General features: G+C 33.9%; 1 protein-coding gene across 1 annotated transcript; it reads left to right on the top strand.

Moving 5' to 3' along the window:
* The first annotated feature begins 618 nt into the window (after nt 1-618).
* Nucleotides 619-10,249, top strand: LOC100893613 (caspase-3-like). Its single transcript, XM_030978765.1, has 9 exons — nt 619-923; nt 1,246-1,605; nt 2,097-2,186; nt 3,907-3,986; nt 4,855-5,007; nt 6,761-6,971; nt 8,056-8,139; nt 9,074-9,183; nt 9,727-10,249. The coding sequence occupies exons 1-9, from the start codon at nt 800-802 to the stop codon at nt 9,850-9,852; spliced, it is 1,338 nt and encodes a 445-aa protein (XP_030834625.1). The 5' UTR covers nt 619-799; the 3' UTR covers nt 9,853-10,249.
* Nucleotides 10,250-12,781: the final 2,532 nt, after the last annotated feature.

Below are 12,781 nucleotides of genomic sequence, written 5' to 3'. Positions count from 1 at the left end.
TGAGGTTATACATCGCAGATGAAAAAAAAAAACATCTCTCGGACGATCTAGAGGAATATGTTAAAAGTCTGTAGGATCTAGGATAGTGAAGATAGGAAGGAAGAAAGAAAGGCCTTAAAACGGACAAGAATCGGACAACTGGACGTCTGGACTGTTACGCATGAGTACTTGGGGGGGGGGGAATGTAGTGACCTAGATTGCACTACGAAGTTTGAAAGGAATCTGGCTTGTGGAAAGGAAATAACTAGAGAATAACAAGCGCTACGTGCAAAACGAATGAGATTTCCGGACGAGAACAAGAACCAGAAGAATATTAATATAGAAGAATGTAAACGAAAACAATGCAATGACGAAAAATTTCATTGCGATTATATCTAGCTTTAGAATATATTCGTATATCACGGTATTTATTACGGTTCTGCTACACAACATGATGCGTTTAGAATATGTTGGTTCTGTAAGGTGTCATTGCTAATAACTTCCAGATGCTGTTTCTTTGCAAGTAAGCTATTTGTTGCCTTTATGGAATAACATTATTACGTCACGAATTAAACAAATCACTTATTTCCTCCTTTTTAATGCAGGTGTGAATTGTGCTATACCAGATGGTTTTGTGTATACCGACTTACAAAAAAATGTGGAGAAAGGAGATGAGCTTGCTCTAAAATGCGAATTTTATGGAGCGCCATCTTCCGTTAACTGGACGATAGGAGGTGAGTCCACGAGGCCATCCAACCTGATCAAATGGGTGGAAGGGGGATCCACTTCCGGGACATGCGTTCTTGACGGGGTCTGCTATATGAACGATGACTTCTCTCTCATCATCAGAAACATTACAGTTTCAGATCAAGGAACGTATACATGCATAGTAACAAACTACGAAGGAATCCTGATCCACAATTTCACAGAAGTAAACGTCTTTGGTAAGCATATCATTCTGTGTACATTTTGAAGTATGACTGAGAAATAATCCTAAAGAGGGTTATTTCATAACAGTCTCCATGCTGTAAAGTAACACTACCCCTGCATGTTATCATGATAGTTGTTGAATGTAACAAGTATAGATGGAAGAAAAATATCATTTTTCATATACTACAATATTTACCTTTATATTAATAGTTATAGTTATATATTCAAGCTGAAAATTTAAATTAGAATAAATAGCTTTGTGTGTTACATGACAGTTCTCCTACATGAAGACATGATTTTCCTTGATAGAGTCATAGTGTACTATTTCATTTTCAGCTCCTCCGATGGAACCCTTTCCCCTTATCGATGAATGTCGAGGAATACTTCCAAATGATGCCGAACAAACCTGTAGTCTTTCAACCTCTGATAACATCACCATCACCTGCTCAGCCTCAAGCTACTTTCCAGACATCGATCTCTTCTTCTCACACGGATCTAAACAGATGGATGCAACTAATGTCAAGGAAGATGTTAACATGGACGGGACGAAAAGCAAGTCAATCTCCATCGTCGCTGAACCGAGTGAAAGTCCCTTTGTTTGTGTCGCTTCTGATATCCCGGGATCGCAAGACCAAAAAACAGTGACTGTGACCGTGACCTTTATAGGATCTACCACTTTATCTCTGAGTGGAGTTGGTAAGAATTCAAGACGAAATATCTTTGTTGTCTTTTTATTCGACCAGTATTCGACAGTTGATAAACAATGTAAAACTGTTGTCACCTGTGGTATCAGTAAACAGTATCCGCACAAATGTTGGATATTATACATTGAACTTAATTTCACTCATTTCAGATGACGTTTGACTGAATGTAAGCGGGTTTCACCGCATAAGAAAACATTAAACGTGGTTTTAACTGCTCATCATGCACTCTGAAAACTGTAGTGTGAAATCACAATTTTAAAGGGCTGAGGATTGACCACTTTTTTTAAAAAATGTCAGATCAACACTTTTACCATGTTATGTCTACGTGTAGAATCAACATTTATGCTGTAGGATCCAGAATGTTAAGAGTGTTAATCTAATTTGATCGAAATGGTGATTTAACATTTAAGTATTTCGAGTCTAACAGAAAAGTGATCGACGACAAGTTTGATTCGTTGACGATATTATTTAATCTATTTGCAGTTGTACCAGTAGTTATCGTTATCATTCTTATACTGGCTGCGATTTGGTGTGCAGTATTGTGGCGTAGGAGGAGCCAACGGAGGAGTCAAGGTATGTTTATATATATTTAGATATATATGGCTCGTCATCCCTGGGTTGAGTTATGAACACTTATCATAGTCAGTATTGGAAAGAAAAGAAAATATCTCGGAGTGCAAAACGAATGGACAGGGTTTTATTTGTATAGAGTTATATTTCCGATTTTTCTATGACTACGATGTTATTTATTATGGCGATGATGTTTGAATGGATGCAGTTATATTTTAATATGATACCTTGTTTTTGGCAAACCTTTGATCTTTACGGAATAGAATCTGAAACAAAACAACTTTGAAAGAAAGTATCACGCTAAAATGTTATGGGGTACTATCAATAGTTTCAGATTTCTTTATCAAAAGCCAAACACATCAATGAAGTAAATAGGGTGTGTGCTGCCAACATATTTTAGAGTCGGAAGTAACATCGGAGGATTCAAGGTATTTTTATATTGATGGCTCGTCATCACTAGGTTGAGTTATGAACACTCATCATCATCAATCCTTCAACGAAAAGAAAATACCTCACAGAAGAAAACGAATGAAAAATATTTATTTGTTATGGAGTCATATTTTTTTTTTCTCTGACTACAATGTAATTTGATATGGCAAAGACGCTCAAATACATAAAGAAATATACTATTCTGTTACGATGTATTTGGTGAGCCTTTGATCATCACGAAATAGAATCTGATTCGAAACTTTGAAAGAAAATATAATTCTCAAATTTTGGGGGGTAATATGATTAGATTAAAGCCTAATTTGCTTATCAAAAGACCAACAAATAAATGACATACGTAAAGGTCTACGAGCACCGAAATAATAATTCTATAAAAATGAATACACCAAATAGAATTGTCTTGAAACTTTATGGCAAATAAAAATGACAAAGAATGTTTCATTTATATATTGCATCATATCATACTTTTAATGCCCTTTACAGGGACTAAGATCAAATATACTTTTCACCGCGAATTTCTAAGGCTATTTTCCTTTAAAACTTTTCTTAACGTACAGGAGAAGGCGACCCAGAATCCATGCAACTACAAGTAAAAGGTAAATCCTTACATTTATCTATCATGAACAAAATTAAAAATGTAATTTCTTTTGTTTGCAGATACACACACAACCACACACATGCACCAAAAACACGCGCACAAACACACACACACCCTTGATTAATCAATTATGCAATGAACTGATATTCAAACGATGAGAGAGGAAGGTCATAAAGCAGGTACGTGCGTTATGCAGGATAAACATTTATATTGCCTTTCAAATCATTTTTAAAAAAACATAAGCTATCAAAATAATTTTGGACATATTGTCAATATACAATCGTAAGAGTTTTTAATTCATCACTTGCTTTTAAAATGGACTTGGATGCAAAATTTCTCAATTCAAAAGAAATTTGACTATTTATCAGTCCCAAATTATATTCGACCACACAACTCTCGATGTCTTTATAATGACGTGACCCGAATTGGCGGTTGAATAGAATTTGCAGTGATTTCGTAAGTTAACATATTGATAGGCGTCAACAATTATAATGATGATTACTTGTCCATCCAAGATATCCGTCTCTTCTAGGATCTATTGCCGTTTACTCCACATAGTTTCACACGTCCAAATTTCTTACTCAGTGTGTAAAATTGAGATATAACGCATTTGCCATTATAGCCGTTCTTCAAAGTATTCATATACAAGTATACTTCTGTATGTATTCAAATTCACAGTTAAGCCTGACAGCAACGGTTTCTACAAACAGACGATAAAGCAAGCTTACCCTTCTCAGGAGCAGCTGGACCCAGAAAAGGTTTCTAAAAATATTGCCTGACAATGTATGAAACTAAACCGAATAGATAGAATTCATTCCCATTAACGAGAACTGAATAACCTCATATTTGATACAAGGACATTGAATTGATAACAAGTTCAACAAACCATATTTCTAAAGATTGAGGTGTCATTTCCCCAAACCTCAAATCGACATGAATTTTCAAATTTTGAAATAAGGTAATGTACTACCTGCCAGACCCTGACCCATATATGTTGCTCTAGTCATGCTAGTCTTGTACCCTTTTCTCAAAAGTAAAGATAATTGCAGGGCCATGAACATATCCGTTCCTTGTCGTTTTCGTTAATACCTGTAGTTTGAAAACAAATCACGGAGTCACACAGTTGCAACCACACATCTGATGACCAACTTTTTGAGAACAAATGTAACCGGATAAACAAGGAGGGGCGTGACGCCCTGGTTCCCCGGGCTTCGTCTGTGACTCTTCAAATTACTTTTTGTGTTAAAGTGAAACATTAAACTCAAATTTCCGTTACAAAAATCTGAAATGAATGTAGTCGTGAAATAAAATATTTATATCATAATGGCCAATAAGGTTAGTTCATTGATTTACAGAATTGTGGCAGTGCTTAAGGGATTGTGTGCTTCACAATATGTACTCCATTGATGAGTTAAACATCCCAGCAAGCTTAGTCGAGGTTTAAACCTCCGTTATAGACTGTGTACTACGATCAGCACAGGACTTGTTAAGATAACGATAAATTCTGTAATCAATTATGTGAACACTATTTGCTGAAAATTGATCAATGTTAAAGGAAATTAGTTAAACATAACTTTTTATATATTACAGTGATATATAAATTCAAAAATATTTTGTCGATTTCAGAATTACAAAATGGACGATAAAGAAAAGGGTCTCATGTTCCTTTTTAACATGACTAAAGACAGGAAGGGATCAGATGTCGACGTTCGAAATATTCAACACGTGTTCACGGAAATAGGATATGAGATCGAAACCCATTCGGATTTGACAGCTGAGGTAAGAGCATGTTTTTTAGTAATCTAATGGCCTTTTATTGTTAATAATATAACTTAGCAACGTGAAACAGAAACAACTTAAAATCTTATTTAGCCTCAAATTTGTTTTGTCATAAAATTGGATTTTCTATCCGAACCATAGTTCTCCATCCCCACATGCAAACAATAATGCGATTGGAATTGAAAATGTGTCAAGCAGTTGATCACTTTTCTCCCCCAAAGTTGGAATACTAACCTCTCGTCATTAAATGATTGTGACAATTAGATGTATTACTGATATATAGAGATGTTGTCATTTCACAACTTAATCGATCAATAAAAATTGCTCAATAAAGATTCATGAATAAACCTCTGTGAGGATATAATATAATCGTATTTCTCCTAAGCAGAGATGAATCATAAGGATCAAATAATATGATATTACGACAAAATAAATGTTAATATGAATTTGCATACAGTTTTAGAAACTAGGAGAACCAATCCCGACTAGCACTTGTGCTAACTTTTGGTTCTCCCTTTAACAACATTTTAAGTTTTTAAGTTTAGAAATATCCTTTATTTGAATCACTTATACGTTATTGGAACTCTGTGAATTTCAATTCCAGCCACAAATCTCTACGTATTATTAAGTTATAGCTAATTCACAGGTTTTGATATGACATGATATATGATTAACTTAATTTGTATGGTTCAACTATGGATATTTTCTTCTTTTTTTTAACCCATGTACATGGATATGTATACGACATGTTATTTTTGTTACCCACTTGAATACATTTTGTAACATTGTGTTATGTTGTTAACAAATTCAAATTCAAATTCAAAATATCAAGAATAAATCAAATTATCACATAAAATTCATAAAAGGAGGAGAGAAATGTTGATTCGAATTAAATTGAATTGAAATTGTTATTTCAACTTCAGGGGCAATAATGTATACATTTATTCAAAGTAATAAATAGTTTGCCTAATTCTACATACATCGTTGAAATTTGAGTTCTAGGTAACTTCAATTTGAGAGAAAATAATCTTTACTTATGAAGGTAGACGGGTATATCACCTTAAACCAACAAGTTAGGTTACTTCTTGCTTAAACGAAACAAAATTCCCTTTATACAATAATGTAATTGGATGTTAAAAGGGAACCCAAACCTTTATACTAAGTTACTTTTTTGTAAAGTATAAGATATTTGAATAAAATCAGTGAAAATTTGAACGAAATCGGGCAAGAAATAAGTTAAAGCTTTTTTTAAATGACTAATCACTAGAGGGCGATATTCAATTTGATGACATCATTTGCGGACAACTCTCCATTCCTTTTGTACATCAAATTTCATGTTGTTCCTTCCTTCTTGTTATTGCGATAATCTACTTCCCGGAAAGCAAGGTACAGAATGAAAAATGATATTCTACTTCACATGTTAAGAAGCCGGATCAAGAACACAAATAAATACGAAGAAATCGAAAGAATTGTGAAATTTGATATACAAAAGGCATGGAGAGTTGTCCACAAATGATGTCATAAAATTAAATATCGCCCTCTAGTAACTAGTCATGTCAAAAAGCTTTAACTTCCTTATTCCTTGTCCGATTTTGTTCAAATTTTCACTGATTGTATTCAAATATCTTAAACTTTACAATAAAAGTAACTGAGTATGAAGGGTTTTGGTTCCCTTTAAAATAAATCTAAACTTCAAATTTAATCTAAACTTCAATGACTATTAAACGCTTTGTTTTCGTAAATGGTTATGCAGGACCTTCAAGACAAGCTAGAGACGTTCGCGGGTTATGCTCGCCATCACTACATGCCCTCTGCAGTGTTCGTGATCATGGGAAACGGCTCCTCGACAGGCATTCATTGCACTGATGAACCGGTTACTTATAAGTTTATCGAGAATAAGGTTTCTAGGATGAAGTACATGAAAGGAAAACCGAAGATGATTTTCTTCCAGGGTAACCGTGAAAGTAAGTGTCTACACTGTGAATAGGTTGGGCAATATATTTCCCACACTTTGCCCAACGTTGTGCCAATTGTCAATTCAACCATCTATTGGGCAATATTTTGCCTAGTGGTATTGGTAAACGTAAGTACCCTACTTCACACGTCTATAATTGTTTCGTATTTTGTCCAAAATGTGGGCAAACATATGACCCTTCAACTGCACGACTAAGGTAGCCTACTGGTTGGGAAAATCTTGACCTCCTGTCGGGCAAAATACGAAACAATTATGCATGTACTTAAGTTTATCAATACCACTGGCCAGAATATTACCCAATAGATGGTTGGGTTGGCTATTGGCACAACGTTGGGCAGAGTGATGGAAAATATTGCCCAACCTTTTCACAGTGTATGTCTTTAACTTTATATAAATGTCCCATGCTCCCCTACCCCCTTCCCTCTCTCAGAAGGTGTCAATATTTATCGAATGATGCGATCATGGTATTTGTTCATCACTGTGTTTCTATTATAGGTGCTTCATTCCCGGGTCTTTCAATTCTCTCTTCTCCAGCAATTTTCCGAATTTTCTAACCAAACTACTCATCTTCTTCTCCTTTGCTTCCTCGAGCCCTCTTTCCCTTGATTTTCCTGTCATTTGCAAGGGTTTCCAAGTGTTCTTCCTGTATCAAGCGTCCCATAAATCTCATCTTCCGAATCCGTACGTCACATATTCGTTTTGTTCAAAAGGCTCACTCACTTGTTTTCATTTTCTTTAGGCTTATACAGATTGTCGCTAATATTCAGGGATCCATTTTTAATTGACCACAATATTTTCTTTTTCTATTAAACGGGAAAAATGAATGGCAACTGCGCGCAACAGAGAAGCTATAAAATACATAAATTATACTTGTGACAATTTACGTCATCATAACAACAACAAAAAGGCTGTGATTTTCCCACGTCTAATCTAAACAAGCCTTTAGCGTTTGAAAAGAAAGTGTGTAGCTTATGGTCCCGCCATCATACTTGAATCACCATTCAAATAAATGCACACATCCGTGGTTTTTCCACCATAATATTTTTCCTTACCATGTCATTATACCTATGCAGAAGCAAAGGAAGAAACTGAAGCTGACATCGACATGGAAATATCAGACGCATCCGACCTTCTCGTTGTCCATTCTACAACATCGGGTAAGAAGTTTGATAATAATATAGATTGTAAAATTAATAATGATAATGATATTATTGTTTTATTATTACATAATGTTCATTAGAAGTTTTCAATGGTAATTTGTAGACAGACAATGGTGCGCTTAGAACAACCGTATTTAGCGCCTAATAAATGGTGAGTGTTATTATCATTACTATCAATAATAATTATAATACTAATAATAATAGTAATATTTGAATTCAGGGTTTGAATACCATGCAACTACGATGTATTTTAGCGGTTCATATATCTTGTATTTATTACACAAGTCTTTGGATTCAGGCTTTTCCGCAAACAATATATGTACATTCTCCACGCCCTGGAACTTGGAGAGCATTCCATCCAGGTGCAATGATACCGGCGCTATATAAATATCCATATTATTATTATTATTATTATTATTATTATAGACGCTCACTGTACTTAGATAACTTCAAACATTTTACCAGGAATTCTCTTACATCTTCCTGATTGTACCATCCTACTGTGTTCCCATTTCAGACCTGGGTGGGGGTGGAGATTTAATTAATGTCTTGCCAAAGGACGTTAGCAACGGGATGGGATTTGAATCCTCAACCCTTGGGTTGAGAGTGAAGTGAACGAACCACTACCCCTCGACTCCTCCTTTATTTAAGTTACATTTTAAATGAAGAGTCATCTACCACTATTGTAGAATCCTTTCTAATACATAGCGGGAAGTTATTTCTCTTGATTCCAGTTCATTATAAGGCTTGTTTGATTTTTACTCCATTTTGTCTTTAGTTTCATTACACAAAAAGTTTCTTCAATAAAACAAAAAAGATAAAGGATGTATTTCGATCAGCCACGTGATTCCTAAGTTTAGGGCTTCTGTAAATGCGCCTTATCTGAACATGCAGGATAATAACAGCTAACGTTTCCTAACGATTTTCGCAGGAAACGTTCCAGATAGAAGCGTAATCCGTGGTTCAAGGTTCATTCAGATGCTATGTAAGGAACTCCTTAAGAATGCCCATGTCAGTGACTTGTCTACCATGTTAGAGCAGGTAAGTTTCTTTAAAGCAGTAGAGTATATAAATTATGGACTATTAAGTTTGTTTAAAAAACTCACGCACACACGACAACACGCCCACATGCATGCAACCGCCAATGCGAACAACGTAAACACTTTAACATCTTAACTCTTTGGATAAGTGAGGAACAATGTTGACTTTCTGTTACACACCAACTAGTATTTGCCCAGCCCTGCTGACAGAGGGCGTTTACATGTGTCATCATGTGTTATAGCGATATAGCGAAAGGGGACATGACATGTCATTTAATGCAAATTTCTTTTTTAGTTTTTCTCCATCTTTCCAATAACATTATTAATCCTCTGGCTGGTCCAGTATTAGTGACAATCCGCTATTTCAGTTCTGGACGAAAATCAACTTTGGATTTGTCTGAATTATGTTACTATTAAAATCAATTAATGTATATATTATTATGATAGTTTCGTACAATTTGATGACTTCGATGTATTTAATATTAGACCTATCTGCACTTATCCTCTCCTTTCATAATGCACCGACTCTATTTTCTTTCTACAGGTAACACGAAAAGTCGGGAAGAAAACCTTCAACCATAAATATGATAAAACTCCAGAAGTTATTAAACAAGGGATCTCGAAGAAGATATATTTTCTTCCTAAATACCCCCCAGAAGAGACTGAATAGTCCAGCAGAATGGTGCTGAATATGGTAGGAATTGTGCACTTTAAAAAATGTTATGTTGATAATAGCATGACATTTGGTATGGAGATAACGACGTTAATGCTGAATAAAACTTGCCATTGTTTTGTTTGTGCCCATTCTTTTTTTAAATACGGTGCCGCATTATACGTTTCTTCGTAACCAATTATATGAAATAATATTATAGATCTACCTTGTTTAAAATGCACGCAAGTTCTTTAGGTGCCCATTATAATGATATCAATATTGTGTGAATATGAAAATTAATGAAATCACTGAATCGCTGGCAACGAGTTAGAAGTTTTTAATTATTGTAAGTCAAAATTGAAGTATTTTAAATGAATTAAAGATGTGAAAATGGAGATCTAAATAACTCCCCACACCCCGGAAAAATTAAATTTAAATAAGAGAAATGTCCAAAATATATGAATGTGCAAAAAGGATTTATTTACCTTTTATTTAATTCAATTATTGGTAGGGCACAATTTGAAGTGTTAAACGGGCTTTTGCATAGCACAATTTATGCGTTTTGGCATTGAAAAATCTAATGTGGTAGGGAAGAGTTTATATGCTGAAGGCTGTATTATTTCTTATTCTTTATTAATTGCTTTTGATATTGTTATGCACTTTATTGGAATCTTAAAATCTTACGATGTTAAGGCTATACCTTCGAGTCATTGTCTTTTCTTTAAACATAGCCATGGGCGTGAACAAGATGAAAATGTTGTGTTAAAACATTTGATTATTATATGCTTTGGAATGAAAGCAAGAAAAAAGGAAGATTTGTATATGCTTTATCATTATATTCATGTATTTCGTTCATGTTAAGTTCTACAATGATAAATGAAAGTTGTTAACATATTATACACTGACCTGTTTTGTATTCTAAAACGTTTGGCATACCAAATTATATCTTTATACTACGGTATAAGCATAAATAATCTCTGAAAACTTGTAAATGCAAATAGTCACATCTTAAATAAAACCGACGGCCATTTTTAATTTGACAGCCGTCTTCAAAAATAATGTACCATTCTGTAATTTCATATAAAACTTACCTATCTTCCAAACAATTATGTATATTTAAGCCGACGTGAACCTGACTTTGTTGAGAATCTTAATGAGTAACAAATGGAATTAATGAGAATTGACATTGTGTGGATTAATATATCAAAACTAAACTCAAAAGTAAACTTGAATTGATCAACAAGGAATGCTTAATACCCGGTGTTGGCCTTCAATTTATGGGCACGACGGATTGCACTGAATCAATAATTCAGGGACAAAACTTTATATGCATGCCATATGTAATGCTTTAATTAAATAAGTGCATAGTAATACTACTTAATCATTTCGCCTGACTCGACTCTGCACACAGAGTTGAACATCAAAGGTTGCTGCACCAACATTTGTTGTTATTTTATCAATAATCTGTTAAATATAACCATGACACTTTAATACTGTAAAGCTTTGTACAGATAAAGTAGCAAAAAGTAATTAGAAATGGAACACGTTATTTGTGTTTTTACAGTTTAATTTGGTTCTCCTTTTGTCAAACGATGCACATGAGAGACAGTCCATCTATGATCTCCTGTGGATTCAATTGTAAATAGCTTTAAGTAATGCTAAAACACGAATATAGCCATACATGTATATACACTGCCTTTATAAGCTAAGGCCATTCCACACCGACCATTCATTTTTGTTTGATTTTTTAAATGAGAAAGAGACAAAAAATTATAAAAAGATAGCAACTACTTCCGAAAATTCAACCATAGATAATTTCAGTATCCTTATGAGGCACCTTTTTAAAAGCGCGAAAAAGACAATGACGTATTACGGAATCTGGAATATGTTTTCTATGGGATGTACAGTAGGGTATTGACATTGCAACTAAGTTGATTATCTTTTAAATAGTTGCGACCGTATTTACAGCTGCTTAGTTTTGATGACTTCTTATTACTCGTTCTTAAAATGTATTATCAGTTATGAATAAATGTGTATTTTTATTGTTATTTAAGAGTTCACATTCAACTGCTATACTAGATTACATGTATTAATTTTGCATATTATCCAGTAATTTATTATCCTGTCCTATTTTTGTTTGTAAATATGTATATAACAATTTTGATATACCTAATAATGTCTTTCTTAATCTGATACATACCGAAATATGCTAATAGTTACCTTTCATCCGATTAAAAAAAATAACAATTACCGTCTATATTATAATGTTATATTAAGATATTATAAATATGCAGCAACGTTTCCTTAAACGAAAAAGCAAAACAAAACAAACCATTCATTCATTCATTACAAGGATACCAAATACTTTGCATATACGTTTATACATGTTCGTACTTATTATTTGCTGCTGTTTGATATGATTTTATGTTCATGATTTAGTTATTATTATTATTATTATTTGTTTCTTTTTTCTTTTGTTAACTATTGCTTCTTATTTTGTTTAACAAGGCCTCATGAAAGACTACCATTATTGGTGATAATGAGCCACCCTATCAAAATATAAGAAATAAATTAATTTATTAATTCTTTAAAGGCCTCGTTTAACAATGTTAAATCTGAAATGCACGGTCCTACGCCATACCTGTGTATGTTATATGGTGTACTATTGAAGCCCTAACAAAACCGCGCTTGAAAATGATCAAGAAGTGCCTCAAAAAAGTTTTAAAAATCGTTTTGCCCAGTAGACTGTAGTGTTAAGAAAACCGTTTGGCAAACGCAAAATTTGGTTTCGATTTCCAATCATAAATATCTTGATAATCAGACAGGCGATCGGCTTGTAAAAGTCATGGAGTTTCTGACTGACCTAAAGGTTTATGATTATCATTGCAACATGAGACTAATCCAGGATTTTGTTTTAGAATCTGAGACAAAGTTACCTGATCCCTTT

The sequence above is a fragment of the Strongylocentrotus purpuratus genome, unplaced genomic scaffold, assembly GCF_000002235.5.
Source record: "Strongylocentrotus purpuratus isolate Spur 01 unplaced genomic scaffold, Spur_5.0 spur5_scaffold_1, whole genome shotgun sequence".
Taxonomy (NCBI): domain Eukaryota; kingdom Metazoa; phylum Echinodermata; class Echinoidea; order Camarodonta; family Strongylocentrotidae; genus Strongylocentrotus; species Strongylocentrotus purpuratus.
Note: the sequence above shows the minus strand (reverse complement) of the source record. Positions and strands in the feature narration are given on the sequence as shown.

What these genes read in the sequence shown, in the direction of transcription:
- LOC100893613 (XM_030978765.1), top strand. Translation starts at nt 800, where the DNA reads ATGAACGATGACTTCTCTCTCATCATCAGAAACATTACAGTTTCAGAT. An exon ending in ATTCGGATTTGACAGCTGAG is followed by an intron (nt 5,008 to 6,760) that starts GTAAGAGCATGT and finishes ATGGTTATGCAG; the next exon opens with GACCTTCAAGACAAGCTAGA. An exon ending in TGTCTACCATGTTAGAGCAG is followed by an intron (nt 9,184 to 9,726) that starts GTAAGTTTCTTT and finishes TTCTTTCTACAG; the next exon opens with GTAACACGAAAAGTCGGGAA.